Here is a 20,875-nt window from a genome sequence, read left to right as displayed (position 1 = left end):
TTTCAATACCTAATATCTAAAAACCGGAGATATAGGCAAGTGTAAAGATATACCTGTTGGCTGGTATTTAGATGCTAATTGGGCCTTTGGAATGGCACATCTAATTTAGTAGAAGGGATATCATTTAACTAGACTCCCTGTTTGCAGAAAAATGCGTGGCACTCTCCTTATGCCTAGTATTTGAAGGAGAACCACTGCAAGTGACCAGAGTGTGCTATATTTTGCTATCATAAAAATCCTGTTTTTTAATCTGATCTGCCGTATACGGTACAATAATGATAATGAGCTTCCATAACTATGCTTTTAACAGGAGGAGTAAGGCAAGATTGGATCTCCTGTGATTTTTTTTAAGGCTAATTACAACCTCCAAGCTGACCCAATTCAGATCAGGGCCATGGCATTAGAGAAGGAAGAGTTCTTTAACCATTTCGCTCTATGCCATTTTCCCAATCTTAATCAATCCCCTGGAATGTCTGTTTGAAAAGCATTTCCTCTCCCCCAACACATTGGTCTCAATGTGAACTGGTGGGTGCAGCAGACGCATCTAGGCCCTTAAGAAAACCTTTTGCAGATCTTTGAACGTCTTGTCTTGATATGCCCCAAGCCTTAGAGTGCAATTCAGAAGAGTGCTCAAGCCAGCTCAAATCCCTTGTATCGTCGTCCAGGTGTTGCGAATGTGCCATAAAGCATATTTGCACCACTATGGGAGTCAGTGAAGCCAGCATAGGAATGTGCCCCGGCCTCCCTGCACTGGAACAAGACCTAGGAAAAGTAAGTTTGTGCCAGCGATGGGCAGTCAGCATGGGGATTTGGGGAGGACAGAACTGGGGTGCTCTGGAGTGGGGGAGAGCGGTGGCAGGTTGGCTGGGCCCAGGAGGGGGGTGGGACCAGCTTCTAGCATTTAGGCTGGATCCTAACTGCCTTCCTGAGCAGCTCTGTCTAACTCTGGGCTGCTGGAATCTGCGCCAGCAATTAACTGGTGCAGATCCAAGTAACCTCATTGCAGTGGCTGGGGCAGTACTTGGGGTAAGGGAAAAACATCTCCTTGCCCTGAGTTGAGCCACATTCACCTCCAAACTTTCGCTGGATACAGCACAGGCCAGCCAGCCTGCCTGTTCCAGCGCAAGTTAGGATTGGACTGTTCCTTGCAGCTCAGTGAGGTGTTAGAGTGAACTACACATGTTCAAGGTGCAGCTTGGGAAAATCACATTTTGAATATTTATAAAAAAGCTCCCTGCAGGATGAAAGCTAGCACAGCATGGGGATAGAATCACTCTCCCTGAGATGCTAGTATTATAACTGCAGGGAGCTGTTTATGTTTCAATTGTATTATTCTTTATTATTTTTGCACCTTATATTTCATTCCTATTTTGGCACTTCACTGTTTTCCTCTGGTGTAACTCGCTTTGAGCATTCTGTTTAGTTTGAGGGAAAGATGGTATATAAATTACGTAAATATTTAAATGATTGAGAGCCAAATCCTATCCAATTTTCCTGCGCTGGTGCAGTCTTGCAAAGAGGGCATGTGCTGCATCCTGCAATAGGGGGGGGGGCAGTCATGGAGGCCTTCTCCAGGTAAGGGAATGTTTTTTTCCTTTTCTTGTGTCTGCGTTATGGCTGCACTGACACTGGAAAGTTGGATAGGACTGGGCCCTTATATCCCAGCTTTGAGCGAGCTTTCAAAATGGGCAAGTTTTCAAAAACATATGCTCACCTCCAGTCTGAAGTCTCCAGTCCAGGCATCTCTACATGTGTAGACAGACTGGCCCTAGTCTACACTGTGTCTGAGGTTGACACAACCACCACTACACACACCCCCACCTTGCCAGCTCTGGCAGAGCTCTGATTTTCTTCCTGCTCATTCCTCTTTGTAAAGGTCTGGGGAGGGAGCCAGAGGGGCAATCTGCATAGAAAGACTTGCCCAGCCCGAAACAAGGGATGACCATCAGGGGTCAGTCCAGAGATTGAGCAGTGCAGGTGTTGGGCAAGCTCAGGGTACATGCAGAGCACCTCTGTCAGTTCACTGCTTTTCCCAGCCCGTTGGCTGAGGTGGCTGCTTCAGGCCACCTGAGCAATCAGGCTTGTGTATTGTGTGAACCTACATGAAGGAAGTGGTTTGATTCATGGCTGTCAGGGAAGCTAGGCACTTTTGTAAACACTCTGAGGTAGGCTGTTAGTTCAGTTGAGCCAAACCCTAAAGAGAAGGGAGTTGAGGCTAGATGGAAGATGACTCTGTGGATCAGGAATGTATGAATGATAGAGAGATTACAGAAAGCAGTCTGGGAGATAATGGGAAGGGGATTGCAGTACTGGGACTTGAAGATACACAGTTTGTGTAGTTTCCTATTTCTTTCCAGCTTTCACATTTGCAGATAATACATCAAAATGTACATTTCCAACATTTCTGGATAGTCAAACTAGATGTGATCTAGACACGTAAGTGAAGCCTCTATAGTTTTTTTTTGTTGTTTTTTAAAGTAAATAATGAGGAATGACTATGAAATGCTCCAAAACCATGGGAGAGGTTGGGGTACTTTGCTACATTGCCCTTGTCATGGTTCCAATCCCAATCATGCCCCCCCATTCAATTTTTAAGAGCAGGGGGACCTATAATTGGTATTGGAACCACAGTAGAGGCAGAGTACTAAAGTATCCCTAACCCCTGCTGCAGTTATGGATCACTTTGTCCCTTCTTGGACCCAATTTACTACAAACAAAACAAAAACTGGAAATTCCATTTAGGGTCACATCTAATTAGTCCATAAGAGACTAAACTACAAATCAGGGCTTCCCAGTTCAAATTCACCTCTGCTATAATAACTCACTAGGGCCCAGATCCTAACCCACTTTCCAGCACTGGCATAGCGGTGCCAATGGGACGTGTGCTGCATCCTGCAGTTGGGTGTCACTCACGGAGGCCTCCTCAAAGTAAGGGAATGTTTGTTCCCTTACCTTGGAGCTGCATTGCCCTTATGTCAGTGCTGGAAAATGGTTTAGGATTGCACCCTAGGTGACCTAAAAACAGTTCCCAAAAAGGTGAGGAAAGTCAATCCCGCAGCCTCAGCCTGCACCATGGAGATAGCAACACAGGTAGTCGCCAACTTAAGGACATCTAACTTGCTGACACCCCATATTTGTAGGCATCACACTTCCATGCAAGTGCAATCTGTCCACTCCAATGTTTTTACACAAGCACAATAGCGCTGGTTTGGAGACAGAGAGCAATGCTGTTTCTGAGAGGGAGAGAAACACTGCATTTTGGAGACACAGAAGTGGTGGATAAAGCAGAGCAAGTACAGTATTTAATGGAACTGCACCTGTGTTTCTCTCCAACTAATAATAAATATTGTAAGTTGTTGCAAAATGTTATGCAGCTAATCGAAATGCAGTTCCCATCTAAGCTGCTCTAAGGAGCTCTTTGTACATTACATAACAACAAGCAGGGTTACCACATACATTTGTTAGGGAGTGAATTATCAATTTTATTTCTCTAAACATTTCTATTTCTGTTTTTCAAATACTACAGAAAGTTGTTCACTTGTATGTTTACGTCACATAAATATGTAATGTTTCAACTTGAGTGCGTACCTCTGGAACCTAACCTGTACTTAGTTCCTCATGGGGCTGTTGTAAGGACTACAACATAATACATATGAAGTGCTTTGAATGCACAAAAGTGCTGTACAAATGCTAATTTAATTGTCATTCAGCTCAGGTTACAAGAAATGACAGCGGAGAACCTCTCCAAATTAATGTGTCACATAGAGTAATGCTGCTCAAGAAATTCCTATCATGGGGGCAGGGAGGTGGAAAAGTAAGAGCTAAATTTAAGCTTGAGGCATAAGCAAAAGGCCATTTGCAACTTTAATTCCCGTGTTTATTTGCAAGTAAATACCATAGATTCCAACAGAATTTGGAAGGAAGGAGTACATTGGATTGCAACTGTAGCTGGTAGTCTAGAATCTCATTGAGGATTAGGCTGCTACAGTATACCTGAAATCAGCCCTGCTATTTACCTTAAGCAGGTTTGTTGTGTACTACTGAAGGTTAGTTTTTTGCAGCAAGCTTTCGTCTCCTTTCATTAACAGGAAAGCAACAGTAGCACCTCAGTGCCCACAGGCTGCAGTTTTTGCTAGGAAGGGGTTAAAGGCCTGGGCGTGCACTTGGATTCCAGTTTTGTTTACCAGCCAGTTTCTCTCTGGCTCAACAGGTTACTGCTGCCGCCACTGCTGTTCTTTACTGACTGGAATCTAGGTGGGGCTTTCTCCTCCCTACCAGCTTTTCTTTTGATTCAAAGGGATCTGGCTGACTCATTCCCCTCTCACACACCAGAGCAGTGCAAGGAAGCCTCCGTCCAACTCCTGCAGCTTTGATTCACCTACTGTACTTGCTGCTGAAAGTTGCCTGTGCGCAATGATCCGGTGCGGCTTGGCCTGCTGGAGGTGCAGATGGCTCCTGCCCCTTCTCTTGGGGCTAGCCATCATCCTGGGCATAATTGCACTGGCAGGCAGGGGATGGCTGGAATCCGAATCAGAGCCCTACGTTCGGCAGGCATCACTCTGGAGCGACTGTGCCAAAAACAATCCGATGGAGTTAAACTGGTATTGCACGTCTCTCATGGATTACAGTAAGTATTGTTGTGTACAGTATTTGGTGCGTGAGTGGTGTCTAGGGCGACCTTCCCAATCATTTAATCAAAGTTCTGCCATCATACATGTATATTAAAGGTGAACTGGCACGTATAAGCATGTATTCAAAGAATGGGGGGGGGGATCCACATTAAGAATCTTGTTTATGTGGAGGAAAAACTGATTAAAGTGTTCAATAACATATTGTTGCATACTGTGTAAGGATCACACTTTCAAATGCTGATACACTAAATTTAGAATAAAGAGTTGTTCATTTGGGACTAGGCCTAGAGGTATGAACAGCTTGTTCATACTGATATTAACTAAAATAACTTCAGCTTGTTATTAACTAAAAGTTTGAACTACGGTTATTAGCAAAAACTATCACTTGTCCAGTCCAGTAAGGAATGGGTCGTGATGGGGTGAGCCTGGGTCATGGATAAAGGTGCAACAGGCAGAATTGGGGTGAACTGGCAGTAAAGGAAAAGGAGAGGAAAGAGGTAACAAACAAGAGGCAAAGGAAACAGAGAGAATGTCAAGGGTGAGAACTGAACAGCAAGGCCTTCTGGGCTTTCAGACAGTCTCCTCAATTAATCATGGAGCACAAAGAGGACCCACATTACTAAAACAGTGGGGAAAAGGATAATTCTTTTAGGCTAGTATTTAAAAATATCAATTCCCTCATTGCTTCAAAGGCTAGATGAAGTAATAAAAATTGCCACTCTCTTGATATTGTTATTTAATTATGTTATTTACAAACTTATACCTTGCTTTATCCCCCTGAATATTTATATGCTGCTTTTCAACACCCTCCCAATTATAAGAGGGCAACATTTTAAAAAATGCCTTTGCCCAGTTAGTTTACTCCAATAAAGTGCATGGCCTTATTCACCAATATTGGATGGATGGTAATAGATCTGCTTTGCTTTAAGTGTACGAAAGGCTTGTGCTATGACAAGGGTCATGACAGAATTGCAGCTTCTAATGGTTTAGAGACATGGCCAATCAAAGAGTTTTCTCCAGTACAGAAATTTCACATTCTTATTTAGTAATCCTAAATGTACACATTTTCATGGTCATATATCCCACATTTCTAAACTAAGATATCCAGAATGCTACCCTTTTTTAAGCATGCAGAGTCTATACTTAATAAAGTAAAAACCAGAGATCAAGCAAGACAAGTTATGTTTTGCCAAATGTATAGGTAAAAATAGCAGGTAAGCATAAGTATTCAGTCTTGTTTCTGTCCATGCCAACAATCTATGTGCACAGCTACTATACTTATGACTTAGGGCTTGTGAACACCTTGAAAGATAATTTCTTTCTTTGAATAACAGACTCCTATGGACTGCTACAAATTGCTTTTAAAACAAGTAGTAGTTTACTACATGAGGCACCTGTGTGAAAAACTTTCACCCAAGTTTCAGCGGTAGTATATAACTCTTTATGATTCTCTGAAATATGGCTATAGAGGAAAATATACATTAATATGCTCTTTTTATTTACAAGTAAACCACAAAAGAAGGCAGTACGAAAGCAGTTGGATTCTTGTTGTAATATATTAGTTTTGGGAGCCATACAGTGTCCAGAGAGCAAAGGTAGCAGAGAAAATCTGATTTTAGGAATGGAGAAGCTATACTGCTCTGCTGATCCTCAGTATATCATTTTAAAGTAACTCAAATGTGTTTTTCAGATTGGTAAAATTAAGGCATTTATGTTTTGATTTTTTTTTTCTCCAAAGTTCAGCAAACTGAGAGTAGGTGCATAAAAGTGCTAGCAATGCTATGCTAGCCCCCTGCCAATTTCTTTATCTTCCTCTTATGAAGATAAGATAAAGATGTTTTATTTTCTTAGGGTGAGTGGAGACTTCCAAAGTTTCTAACTCTACAAAACATTTATGAACATTTAGGGATTCTTATAATGAGCAATGACAATAATCTATGCTGTATTTTCCTTTAATTAAGATGAAGGTTTTAAAAATTGTGTCTTGATTTTGCACAAGCTTTTGAAGAACCTGAACACATATGTGTTGCTGGAATAGCCATACAGTGTTTTTCTTTCCAACCACTGAAAATGGCTACTGGGGGTGAGAGTACCCATTTAACCAGCACTATCTTGCTCTGGAAATAAATAAGGCCAGACAAACCCCACCACAATCGCTTTGATCCAGAGATATGTGTGGGCAAAGCCCCACCCCCATAACTGTAAGAGCCTTTTCACAGGTGAGGTTGCAGTAGCAGCAACCCCACCCCTGAACTACATACATTTGATGCAAGTTTGAAACAGATCTGACCTAAAGGACACACAAATTGTACATGAGTAGACTCTGTATGTGCAGTCAAGAACTTCTTGCACATTAAAGAGATGAAACAGCACTTTGCAAATGAAATGCAGGCTATCCTATGGCAAGATATCTTTAGAGTACATGGATAAGGCTCTTCATGTTGTGGTGTTTTGTTGCTAAGGTTAAAATGATTAGGACTGCATTTTATCTCTACACTGTGCTGTAGCCAATCCTGGTAAGCTGACTACTGCAAAATTAATTGCAGCAGCTTCTTTGTATGAGAGCTTCATTTATTTTTAAGCGGCAATTATATTCACCAGTGGGGATTAACCCATTTCATGATTTACTTCAGTAATTTGTTTGTACATAATCATATCTTGGGGAGATGGTTTACAGACTTCTGTTAAAGACTTGTGCTGTGAGAGTCTTTTGTAGAAAAATTATAACAACACACATAGCTTGAATATTCAAATTTTTTAAACATTTTTTATAGATCAGTGGTTCCCAAACTGGTGGGGTCGCGGCCCATCTGCCTGGGAAACACTGGCCAATGAGCCTTTAAGGGGCGGGGAGGGGGGGAAGGAAGCAACGAAACCCCCAATATTGCGCTGCTGCCAGAGGCGGGAGTGGGGTTTTCTACTTACTTGCAGTTAGTTCTGGGGAGTCCAGGGTGTGTGGGGAGCCGTCCACAGGGCTCCCTGTGCCTTCCGAAGTGTAAAAAATATTTAAAAAATGGGCATGTGCCTGTTGTTGTTTGTTTGTTTTTATTTTTTACACTTTTGAAGACAAGGGGAGCCCTGGCGGCACCCTGCATCCCCTGGACCCATCCCCAGCAGCAGCATGAGGCAGGAGGTCTGGTCTGGGCAGGAGGTCTGGTCTAGAGGGTAGAGCCTCTGTTTGCCTGAAGATAACATCCGAAGGTCACCAGTTCGAGGCCACTGGCACCATGAACGGTGAGACCTTGAAGCAGCTGACAAGCCGAGCTGAGTTACTCCACCTGCTCTTTGGCCGCTGCCCTTCAAGTGAGATATGAAGGAGCTGCTTGTCAGCCTGCGTGGGAGGAAACTGGAGGCCAGAATGTGATACCAGATCATAAAAGATCCATCTGAAATGTTGTGGTTCTTGAAAGACAGAACCTTCAATTATAAAAATCCCTACAAGGGATTTAGTACAGCCTGCCTATGTAAACCGTCTTGAATTAAAAGTCTGAGGAGAAATCTGATGACCAAGAAAGGCGGTATATAAATACCTGTATGATGATGATGATGATGATGACGACGACCCTGGGGATTGCGTTGCTGCCTTCCCCCCTCCCCCGCTACAAATTGCTGTGCTCCCAACTTCCTTGTAGGAGTTTGGGAAGCACTGTATTGTATAGACGATACTGAATAACAGTTGCTTTTTGGGAAAGAATTATAAAAAATTTATACATTCTTTGGAGGCATCTTTATATATGGCCTATTTATTTCCAAAGAAGAATGCCTAAATATTTGTACATTCTTATGCGTATGTGCTCCTTGTAAGCTAATTGCAGCAAGTGACCTAATAGGCTTACGTGTCACATAATAAACTAGTCAGTCTGTAAGGTTGCGGCAGAGGTTCCAGATTTCCTAACATTACTTATCATCCATTTGCAGTGTGTTCTTCATAGCTTGAAACAGAGGATTAGTCGGTGTACAAAATGGCAGCAGTGAAGAAATAATTCAAATTCAAATCTGTGAGCAGCTTTACTCTGCTGTTTGTCTATTCTTCCCACTCATAAGGATGCCAACGTCAAGAAAGTTCACCCATTAATTCTATCATTGGCTGCATCCATGTAATCAAGTTTGTATATGTAATTTATATGGTATATGGTATGAATATTGCAGAAAGGAGGAAAGAAAACCACTCCCTCTATACGAGGAAATAAAATCCTCTTCTTGCAATGATTCCCAAATTGCCATCTTCTTTAAGCCCAAACCTGACTCCCCTCCCCTGCCAGTGTAACTAGAGTTGTGCCGGCAGCTTTATTACTGTTGCAAAGCAGCCTCCACCATTGTGTGCTGCAGATCTGCTAGGAGGCCACAGAAACCTCCTGCACACTGCCTACCACAGCAGGTAGGCTTGTGTAAACGCTTGGAGGGAGGCAGGGAAGAGGTTAAATGGGGCAGAGTGAGGGCAGAACAGGGGGGATAGGCAGAATAGAGCAGGAGGAGGATGGATCAGGCCCAGGAGGGAGGCAGGATTGGCAGCAGCACATGCTGAATTCTGAGTCTCTTCCCAAGCATGATCTGCCATGACAGAATAATGCGACTTGTGTTAGCAACTGAACTGGTGTAGGTCCACGTTGACCCATAGTAGCTGCAGGGACCTACCCCAGGGCAAGAGAACAAGTGTCCCCTTCCCTGAGGACACCTCCAGCAGCTGAAAATCCCTGTGGTATTTAGCAGAAGTTGTTTCAGAACTGCTGCATGGGGATTTCGGTGGGATTGGGCTGATAATTACTTTAGTCTGAGACATAACTTGAAGTCTTTACCTGAACTTTTTTTTCCCCCACAATACAAAAACAGCCTTGGTGGAGTTGTGAGTTGGTGAAAGAGTACAGGGATGAGTGGCTTAATGCTCTCCCCCAGCCAGGTGGTTTGCCCTCAATTGCCCTCCAGCTGCTCTGTGAATCATGAGACGGAGAAGGTACAACTGTATCTCTTTCTTTATAGGTAGAAAAACAGCAGGAACAGAATAATTTTAATGTGAAACACAGTGGAAAGGGAGTGAAGTATCTTCTCCACTCAAACACACAACATCGCATGGTTACTTTGGGTCAGGACTGGTCCTCTTATGAGGCTGGGTGAAGTGAAGATACCTGGTGGGAAGTAACAGATTGGCAGAGGACCCATTCCCGCCCCCTGGCCTCTGCTGCTGCCTCTGCTCCTTCTCCTCTTGTTCTCTAATTTTAGAAAGGAGGAGCCTGGGAAGCAGAAGAGGACCTGTGGGGAAGAGAGTAGAGCGCTGACCTACATGATCCATCACGAGTAGTACCTAGGTTCTATGTGAGGGTGTGGCTTAGCCTTGGAGAGTCCCCTCTCTCCATTAGGAAAAGAGCTGAGGGAAGGAGTGGGACATGTGCGATTTTATTCTTAAACTTGCTAAGAGGGGCAGGTTGGGCAAGTATTGTCAGAACTGGCCCACAGTGTTCACCAGCAAACCTTCTTAAGCAGAACTTGAAGCAAATTCGGATTAGGAGGGATGCTAGTAGGTTTTTGCCTGGCTTATTATTTATGTTGATGCAACACTCAGTCATGTTAAAGTAGGTGGAAGAAAGGAAGAAGAATTCTCACATAAGAAGCTTGGGAAGGGAGTGTGTCATCCCATAAAAGTAAATTATTGAACCATGAATAAACAGAGACTTTTTAGGAAGGGCTTGCTTTCCGGAATGTTTATTATAATAGCACCATAGGTGTATAGTGATCAGGACCAAATCATCAGAAGTCCAACTGTTTAGATGTATTTATACCCCTCTTTTATGCACTCACAAAAATATTTCTAATAACTTGAGGAACAACTAAGCTTTATAATTATGAGTTATGTCAATTACTACGTGCGTCACATCTACATAAGCTGTACTAACAGATGCTTCAGTGAAGGTCTATATAGCCTGAACTAGCCTTGTCCTTTGTTTATGAAATAATTGTCTGTTACTAATCCCATGGCTGTAAAACTTTGATTAATGTTTAGCCCCAGCAGAAACTAAGTTCATGCACATAATGGATCTTCAGGCCAGCTAAGGAATTAGAAGCATTGCTTTCTCTCTCCCTCTAGCACCTTTTCTCTTTGGTGTATTTTAACCATAGGTAATGCTAACCAGGCTTGCTATTGGCCATGATTATGAGATCTGGGTTCATAATTCAGGCTCAGGGTTCAAAGTCTTATTAATATGGATTTTTAGTAGTTAAAAATAGTTAAGCAACTGGGAGCATATATGCATTGGCTCCCAGAGCCTTTGCAGATAATATTATTGTGTGATAAATGTTTCTTCTAGCTAGTGAAGTAAACCTACAGTATATTGTTGCTGTGATCCCCCCATAGCTGGAATAGCCATTGCAGCATGGACAACCTTTTGACGTTTGTTTTTTTTACCATTATAGAAGCTGGGCTGCTGTAGTCCTCAAGCAGCAAACTTGTATACCCTCCCTTAACATGCAAAGATCTCCCATAGTGAGTCCAAGCTGTTTTGTGACCCTTTTCCCTCTGTAGTTTTCAATCTAGGTCATGTGGTCTTCTTCACCACCACAGAAATAGAAGCATGCTATTTTAGAACTGTGCTTTGATTTGTTCCAAACAGTCCTTGGAAAAGGAAGATTAGTTTCCTTACTCTAGCTTTAACGCTAGTTAATTTATACCTGAAACATTTCCCAACTAGTTTAGCATTGAAAATATCCAAGAAAAGGAATGCCACAACCTAGGAAATCTACTCTGTTTCTAAGCTGATCTGAACAGATTTCTCTTACAGTACAATTGTAGGAATATTGGAAGTAAGGCTCACCTTCCTGTGTTCAGGATTTCTTCAGTTCAAATCTCACTTCTCTTTTAACTCACCAGGTGGCAAGTAACTCCCTCTTTGCCTCAATCTTTCCTACCTGCAAAATGTAGAAATGCAAAGCTTATCCCTTGTCACTGAATTCTGAACTGCAGCCTTAATCTTTCTGTGTTTCTAAACCCACCATACTCTTATTCTGACTTCAGCAGATATGGTAGATAGATGACAGTGTCTGAAAGAAAAGGCATCTATGGTAGTAATTTGGGGAAAATGTCCTTGGAGCAACCACATTATGATCCAGAAAATTTAGACTAGGTACTTCTCATTACTTCCCCTTCTTCCTCTGTTTGCTAGTTTGTCCATTCAGCTGGAGGCATATTTCAGAAATAACAATTCTTGTCCTCACAAAACAAAGCAAAAAGTGGTGTAGCTTGATAAGCTCCTGCACACTGGGTGTTCTGAGTATATAACATACAGCTACTTGTTTTTGTGATGGTCTCCCCTTCCCCCTGCTTTTTTGAGGGGAAGAAATTGCAATTAGGCCTTTGCCCAAAGCTCCAGTTTGGTGGAGAGAACTACATCTTCATGGTGGAGTGAAGGGCTTGCCCAGTTCCTCTAGCCTACTGTATCTGTGCTGCATTCAGCTGAATGTATGAACTAGAGCGACAAGAGGTATGACAAACCTTGGTAGACTGGTTGCAACCTGCATGTATCTAGCCATCCAACCTTCAAAAGGCTTTTCCCTTTTACTCTTGAAACCAGTTATGAAAGTGGTTTGGGTTGCATAGAATGAAGTAGGGAGACCTTCATGAACTGGATATGAACCTGCTTTATGATGCCTGTGCTTCTATGTTCCAGAGCGGGGTTTTTCAATCTCCCTCCATCCTGTACTATGTTTGCAGGTAGCATTTCTGTGAATACCACCAGTTCTGCATAGTTGTGGCTGACTCATAGTTGTGGCTTTGTTCTACACTCATTTCCCAAACCATACCTGTTTTTAAAGGATGAAACAGTGCACAGCCATACTTTGCTTGCACCCAGTCCCAGACATCTCCACTTCCAGCACAGCGATTTTCAACCAGTGTGTCATGCTACACTGGTGTGCCGCAAATGGTCTGCAGGTGTGCCCTAGGAATTTGTGGAAGGGTCATTTATTATAGGGCCATTGGGGGATGTTAGCCTCCCACCAGCAGCCTGGTGTCAATTATCAAAAAGCTGATGGTGTGCCTTGACCATTTTAGTACCTTGTCAGTGTGCCCAGAGATGAAAAAGGTTGAAAATTGCTGTTCCAGCATGATTGGACTAGCCAGGACAGTGTCATGTGGTCACCACTTGGGCAGTGAAGCCAAATACCAATGGTTATATGGTGAAGTATCACTGTTGAAAAACATCATTTCAGAGGATGAACATAACAGTTTTGGGCAAGTTCTCATTCTAGAACCTAAATAATAAATATTCCTGTTTAACAAAATGTTGTAGCACAATCCTATAAATGTTTGTTTACAAATAATTCTGAATCTGATTTATTTAGTGAGACTCATCTAAGAAAAGTTTGTAAAGGATTGCAACCGTCAATATTAAATAAATCAAATTTTAGAACTGCCAGCTTTAACAAAAAGCAGATCTGAAAATTATGCAAGAAACTTGGAATTGTAAAGATCTGGACTAGAATAATTTGTTGGCAAGAGCAATTTGTTGTGTCTCAGATTAAAATTGATTAGCTCCAAATCTGGGGCTCCTTGAATTTGTCATTTCTTGCAAATTAAAATGTTTCAATTAAATCCAGAGATTTTTAATTGGGGATATCCATACCTCCAAAGGGTATGGGAACCAAATGATGGGCCCAATCCTATGCAATGTGCGCCAACTCATTGCCGGCGCACACTGTTGCAAACTTGCCGTCAGGCCCCGAGAGAGTGCCAGTGCCAGCTCAGTGCTGGGCTAGCACTGGTGGAGCACTGGTGCTCTGCTACTAGGAGGTCTCATGGACTGCCCAGCAGCAGAGACGTAGGTGGGGGGAGACGGGGAGGAGACATTCCAGGGCGAAGGGAGGAAGGGAGAGGTGAGGGCGGGGAGAGGGTGGGGAGGAGGCGTGCCGGGAAGGGAGCAGGGCAGTAGGGTGGCGGGACTGGTAGAACTTTGCTCCACTGGATCCTGAGCCTTTGTGTCAGGCCGCCTGCCCGCCCGATATGGAAGCTCTTAATTCTACACCAACCCTTGGGTCGCCATAGAATCAAGTAGCCCCATTGTGGGGCTACTCGCCTTACCTGGGGAAAGAAGACAAAAGTCCCCTTCTCTTGAGGAACCTCTGGCACTGCCTGCTGAGCACGCAGGATGCAGTGGCAGCCATTTTCAGCACCGCTGTAGCCCTACATGCCTGGCAGCTCAGAATTGGGCTACCTGACTCTATCTCTGAACAATTAAAAAAAATATTGTTACATTAGATTAACTATTACCATTATCAATATGGATTGAGGAATTCTGTTCCTAGCTATTCATACGTAAAGTAAAATCAAACTTTGACATCTTTTGAAGTCATACTGGTACCTAATAAGACCGGTAGTGGTGATGATTATGATTTCAACAGTCTGGTGAAAGGGGTATGGAGACATATTGGACAAACCGTCGTAAAAAGGTTAAGAACCTGTGATCAAATGGCTACTACGTTGGCTACTACGTTGGTACTGAGTAGTACTCTGAAGGCTGCATACAATCCTTATCCATTAGCTGTAGCTAAACTGAGTTGTGCTACTTTCACTGGCCTCCAGTGTCATCTGAATCCAACATCTTCCAAATTCTCTTCTTGACGGTTCTTTGGTAGCAGGTAAACTAGGATTGGAGTAAAGAGGAAAAAACCTGATTGAGGATGCAATCCTATACACATTTATCTGGAAGTAAGTCCCATTGAACTCAATGAGGCTTACTTCTGAGACGACACGCACAGGATTGTGCTGTGAGTTGACTGAATAATATATGGGCTCTCCAGTTTCTTCCACTCCACAGAGTAGGCACTCTCCATTCTCAAAAGGACAAATGAATTCTGAGAATCAGCTTCTTAAACCTAAGCATCTGATAGTTGCTATGAATACCTCTATAATTTAAATGCAAGACTGGACTCCTGGCCATAAATATGGGAGGTGTAAGGGTATGCTAGTTGGGCCATCATAATGTAAAACAGTAATAAGTGAAGTATAGAAAACAGTGGGATTATAATATGATTACATGTAAAATTATTTTCATTTTTAAAAAGTTAGATGTTAATGGTCTTTCTAAAGGTGCTTGTTAGACATTCTAATGGACAGAATCCTGAGCAGATTTACATAGCTGCTTGGCTCATACAATTTTTTTGTATTATCTCTGTAAGTAAAAACTAGTGCCTTGCTTCTTATTCTAGTGAAAGCTGTCTATTATCCAGGCAAGGGAGGTCTATACCACCCTCTGTGGGAGAGGTTGTCTGATCACTAGATCGCTAAATAAGATTTGGGGGCCCAATCCAATCCAGTTTTCCAGCACTGATGAAGCTGCATTGCAGCACTGAGGTAAGGGAACAAATGCTCCCTTACTTTGGGGAGGCCTCTGTGACTGCTCCCCCCCCCCCGAAGCAGTGCATACCCTGTTGGCACGGCTGCATTCATACTGGAAAGCTGGGTAGGATTTGGCCCTTAATTATCTGATAGCCTTATGTGCCCGGACACAGGCCTTAATCCTACTCAAGTCATGCATAACAGCTGGTCCCAGAGGAAGGAGCACCCCTCCATACATCCTAAAATTCATCCAGTTCTATGGGACCTGGATGAGCATCACAATCTATAATAATGAGATGATATTAAAAAATTACTTCGCACATTCTGTTCAGGACTGTGTTCCTTTTGTATTGACACAATACTTTGATAATTTAAAAGCATTTTGTGTTTTTAAGGACAGAATCTCTGTAAAGAGGAAGGAAAAAGAGCAAAGGAAGATGTGATGCATGTCCTTGAAATACTTAACTGTTTTATCTCTCTCCCTTTTTTCCCTTTCAAAGGTTGGGGTAGAGCTGCAGCAGCTACATACCTCGTGGGCTTCATCATCCTGTGCATCTGTTTCTGCCTGTCCGTCATAGCATTTTCCATCGACATACTAAGGTTCAACTTTGTTCGTGGAATTGGAGGCTTGCTCTTTGTTGTTGGTAAGGCTTTGTGCAAGCTGCTTTTTCAACAGCTTGTTTATCGTTTAATATGTGATTTTCTGAGAATGCTTCCTTTCTTCCCCAACTCTGGTTCTATGCAGAATTCTTAATCTTTCAAAAACAGATGACATTTGTTTTAAAAAAATGTATACCCCACTTGGTCCTCTAAAAAATTACAACACGTACAATAAAAAAAATAACAATGACATCATAGCGCAAGAAGAAGCAATAACAAATATCAAATTCGAAGAGAAGAGGCGAACTAGAAGCACAACTAGAGGGAGAAATCTTGGTGAAATAAAAAGATCTTTAGTCCCTGTCAGAAGGGACAGCAGGGAGGGTGCCATTATTTATTCTAGAGGGAGGGGTAGTGACACCACAGAGAAGTCCATCCCTCTTAATGCTGTCAACCTTGCTTCAGATAGCAGAGGCATACATAGGAGAACCCCCCAGATGACCTCAGGGGATGGGCTGTCTCAAAGTAAGAGAAGGCTGTCCTTCAAATACTTGACTTCAATCCATAAAGAGCTTTAAAGGTAATCACCAGCACCTAAACTGGCAGCCAGTGCAAGTGTAGGAGTAGCAGCTTGACCAAGCTTCCATTGACCTCTACAGTCGGCACTAATTACAGTTTCCAGATAGTCTTCAAGACTAGTAGAGTGCTTTGCAGTAATCTGAATGTCACTAATACATGGACGACAGTGGTCTGGTCTGCCTGATGGAGGTAAGACAGCAGTTGGTGCACCCCTTGGCCACTGCCACACATTAGCCTTGTATTAATCTGGAAGTAATCAAGACTGTAACAATTCTGGAAATTTGAGATTATATAATAGCATACATACATATCAAAAATGGAAAAAGGCACCAAATTCCCATCTATATTTGATTCAGATTTGATTGGGCAGTTTGATTGGGCAGTTAATGGCTTTGCTGTGGGAATTCTCCAAATTCCAGAGAATCCTCCTAGGTCTTATCTACTTAAACTAGTATTAAGTACAGTGTTATATCACTTTAACTGTTATAGGCTTTCCCAAAAACACCCCTGAACACTGGGTTTAGGAAGCTGCTGAGAATTCTCTGTTTTGAAATTCCTGTCTGTCCATACAACTATTCACAGTGTTCTGTGAGAAGAAGGAATGTTTAAACAGTTTAAGATGATAGAGTGGATAGAAACAGATCTGCAAAGTCCAGGTGTGCCTCTGTATCCGTGGGAGTTCCGTTCTGGAACTCCCCACGGTTACCTGAAACTGCGGATATGGGGAACGCCTGCCCCCCCTCTCCAGAGCCAATGGAAGCTCCGCTCCTCTCACCTCTGGATGGGGCGTGGCCCGAACCTGATCTGCAGATACAGGATCCATGGATATGAGGGCTCCCCTGTACTGGGATGAAAACTCAGCTCAAAACATCTTGTTGACAACTCAAGAATGTCCATCCATGCTGATGCGCAGATTAACTGGTCTCAGTACTGGCCACTAACTGTCTGTAGGAGTAATTTATTAAGCATTAATGAGAATATGATTCATTCCAAATGACTGTACAGGAGTAAATGAGATTAATTGCAGCTTCTAATCATTTTTCTTCCTTTTATTTCTGTTCAGCTGCTTTCCAAATTATAGGCTTGGTCATCTATCCAGTGATGTTCACAGAAGATATCCCACTGACAGGAAGCAACATGTTCAGCTGGGCTTATGGCTTTGGTTGGGCAAGCACTGTTATTGCGATCGGTTGTGCATTCTTTTTCTGCTGTCTGCCCAACTGGGAAGACGAAGTTCTGGGTAACATAAAACCCTACCCCATCTATGGCTATGGTGTGGACGCATAGAACATGTGGCGTGATGTGGATTTACGTAGTAGAAAGTAAAACTGTGTAAAGGAAACACTATTCTTTCTGCTTTATATGAAAGATCAGTACTTGTGTTGCCAAATTCTCATCTCATAAAGAATTATGGAATAGTTTTGCCCTAACAATGTTACCTTCGCTAGTTTTATAAGGCATTTGTATATTTTCAGATTTGGCAGTTCTTAAGTTTTTCCTTCCTTCCTCCCATTTAAAAAACTCTGTACTATATAATATATTTTGATAATATTGGCCCCCTTTTATAACTGCTTTTGTAGGAAAGGACAGTAGTGATGGTGAGCAAGGAGAGATTTTGGAATCAAGATCTGAGCACCTCCCAGATCTTATTCTTAGCCATAGCATTTAAGAACCTCATCTAGTAACATGACTCCAAACTGGATTTCCAAGAAACTGCAATTGGTTACCAAAAAAATTAAATGAATGCTTCTTAAAAAATATAGTGTAAATATCTACACATTCAGAATGTAGTTTTCTAAGCACTGTTTCTTGCTCAAATCATATTCTCTTCAGTGAGGCTTATGCTTGGAGTACTGCTTGAAAGATTGCAACCAATATGACTGCAACTCTCAACCAGTCACTAAGAATCCATGTTGGAGTTGGTAGTAGGATTACAGCTTAAACATTTCCTGTGTACAGATATAATATATATTGGCATTTTGCAGTTCTTCAAGCCATGAGTGAATTGCACGGATTTCCAAAGCTTGCAAATATAGTTCTAAACACAGTAACATATATCCACCACAGAGACATTTTTAAATTGAGGAAAAAATGCTTTAGAGTGCTTCCCTTCCTCGTTCCCCATAACCTATATAATAACTTTTTATTATATGGGAGAAAAATAGTGGAATAAGCTGTAACTTTTCCAGAGAGATTTGGAATACCTTTCCATGACACAAAGAGGACTAAAGCGTGCTGCAATAATATTGGAAATAATACCTGCAATCAACATGTACTTGTATGAGTACTCCTTCCCCACGTATAGGACAAATAGAAAAATCACAAGACAACTTTGATTCCTGTTCATTCGGATAACTGTAAATTTCCTAGATCCAATAGATTAAAATGTTTCTCATATCATTTTACAAGACTGACATTTGTTATCCAAGCACCTGTTAAGATTTTGAAGTGCACATGATCCAGCAATGGGATAGGGTACCTCAGCTGTTTAATTCATGGGCATGATCCATTCAAAATTAAGTACACTTAATCTGCATGATAGTTAAGCATGTATTGAAGGATGCAATCCTATGCACAATTACCTGAGAGTAAGTTCCATTGAACTCAATGAGACTTACTTCTAAGTAGACATGCATGGGGTTGTGCTTAAATCAATGGGTTTTAAGTGTTAATTCTGAATGAGTAGTGCCTATTAATAACTTACTTGAAGTCTTTTTTCCCCCCTAGGATTTTAAAGTGCTCAGTCTTTAACCAGAATAGGTAGTGATATATAGCCAGCATGTAGGAGACACAGCTTGTTTTTAACAGCTTGTGTGTTCCTTTTAATTTCAGCAATTTCTGCCCAATGTTGCATATATGCAACAGGGACCAAATATGTACACTTGTGGGCCACGCAAAAATGGGCTAATCATGACTGAGAACCCTTAGTGGAATTTAAAACTTATAAAAACTATATTTATTGTGACAACTTCTGAATTAATATGTTACTAATGAGGGTTTCAGTGTGCCAAATATTGTACTTTTTTATCACAGAATTTTTTTGTATTTGCAGAAATGTCATATATTGCCATTTATACTTTAAGACCTGTTTGTGTTTATAATTCTCATTGTCAAAGAATCAAGTGTCAAATTTGCCCACTGTTGCATGTATTAATAAAGGTTGGTAAACTTATACAGGTTGTTCTTATGGCCAAAAAGGTCACAATACTTATTAAATTCAGTGGTCTGTGAGCATTCTTTACACTATGTTGGACGGGGCCTTCCTACAGGAGCAATACACAAAACGAAAGTGGATATGCGTAATGTTTTCTCAAACAAATCTGAAGTATCTGTTATGTCTTCTAAATGTTTGTACTTATTGACCCATCTTCAAAAACAGTTATGGATGGAATTTTTTTTTTCTTTTTTAAAAATCTTAATACAGTATGCAAGTAGGGTAGGAATCAATGGTTGGCAACCTTCAGTCTCGAAAGACTATGGTATAAGCCTACAGCACCCGGTATTCCCAGGTGGTCTCCCATCCAAGTACTAACCAGGCCTGAGCCTGCTTAGCTTCCAAGATCAGATGAGATCTGGCATGCACAGGGTAACAGCTGCATCACACAAATCATTTTGCAGTTCTTAGAATGCCATCTTAGACCATCAATTCATATAGAAGCCTATAAAAACTTGTCTTTCAGCCATTTCAGCATGAGACGGCTGCAGGTAAAGGCTTTCTGATTTCCAGCCACTTCAGTCTTCAGTGAGCTACTAGCATGCAAGAATCACTATGGGCCAAATCCGGCTTTGCCAGGTCACTCAAAACCATATTAAGCTTGGATGAGTGGGTGCATTCCAAATCCAATCTGAAATCAGACTGTGGCTAGAGGCTTGGCACACTGAAACAGTTAGCATGACAGGAAGCACATTATAGAGTTCATGCCATAGTTTCCATGCACCTAAATCAAAGTGTGAATCAGCTCTAAGTTTTTGGACTTTCTGTAATGGTTGGAAGACTAATTATGAGGGGGGTGGTCTGCTTGAATTCTTTTGATGCAATCTACTTTGTACACTTCTTCTAGAAGTTTGGTAAAGTTTCTGTAGATTTGGGCAAGAGCTTACAGTCTGAAGTTGTAAACTTCTATGATTTTTCATAAGTCTTTCATTCTACTGAACATTTCCCCTGTGTGCCTTTAGCAGACCAAGCAGATCAAGCCTCCTACTTGCAATATTTAGCCCAAGCTTCACTTCCATTTTTTGGGTTCTACAATAATTATTCTTCCCTATTCTTCTATAAATTTAAACATTTGTTTTCTTTTCATTCCCTATCCTCTGCTGGAACAAAAGCCTGCAATTCACAAAGTAGCTGTAGTCTGTACAGAATGCATTCCAAAGAAAAACACATGTTCAATCTGCATGGATTTTACAGGCCACAGAATTTGATATTTTAATGCTGGATTATTGGCCCCTTAAGGAATGATTTATGTTCAGGTGTTTACAAGTAATTAACTTGAAATACTGTAATTGCTATCAATTTGTACAAAACAATAGTTTTATATCACACATACTTTAGTGAAATAAAACAGTTTTTATATATTCAAATGGTGGGAGTATTTTGTTCCAAAACTATGGGCAGTATTTCATCATTGGGAGCTCCCTCGAGAAATGGGAAGAGCCTTCTGTTCATGGAAGGGGTCCTAGCATGAGCTTATGAGCACTGAGGCTGAGCCAGCCTCCCCAGGCCTCAGAAGGAGGTCTTAGAAGA

At 41.7% G+C, this 20,875-nt stretch overlaps 1 protein-coding gene across 1 annotated transcript; it reads left to right on the top strand.

Moving 5' to 3' along the window:
• Window positions 1-4,348: 4,348 nt before the first annotated feature.
• On the top strand, window positions 4,349-20,712 carry LOC136640125 (p53 apoptosis effector related to PMP-22-like). The gene is made up of 3 exons (XM_066614996.1): window positions 4,349-4,627; window positions 15,453-15,596; window positions 17,195-20,712. Exons 1-3 carry the CDS (start codon window positions 4,414-4,416, stop codon window positions 17,416-17,418), a joined length of 582 nt encoding a protein of 193 aa, XP_066471093.1. The 5' UTR covers window positions 4,349-4,413; the 3' UTR covers window positions 17,419-20,712.
• The last annotated feature ends 163 nt before the right edge of the window (window positions 20,713-20,875 follow it).

Source organism: Tiliqua scincoides, chromosome 1 (assembly GCF_035046505.1).
Source record: "Tiliqua scincoides isolate rTilSci1 chromosome 1, rTilSci1.hap2, whole genome shotgun sequence".
NCBI lineage: Eukaryota > Metazoa > Chordata > Lepidosauria > Squamata > Scincidae > Tiliqua > Tiliqua scincoides.
Note: the sequence above shows the minus strand (reverse complement) of the source record. Positions and strands in the feature narration are given on the sequence as shown.

Coding starts and splice junctions, on each gene's coding strand:
- LOC136640125 (XM_066614996.1), top strand. CDS start 4,414: ATGATCCGGTGCGGCTTGGCCTGCTGGAGGTGCAGATGGCTCCTGCCC. Junction 4,628..15,452: donor CACGTCTCTCATGGATTACA/GTAAGTATTGTT, acceptor TCCCTTTCAAAG/GTTGGGGTAGAGCTGCAGCA. Junction 15,597..17,194: donor AGGCTTGCTCTTTGTTGTTG/GTAAGGCTTTGT, acceptor ATTTCTGTTCAG/CTGCTTTCCAAATTATAGGC.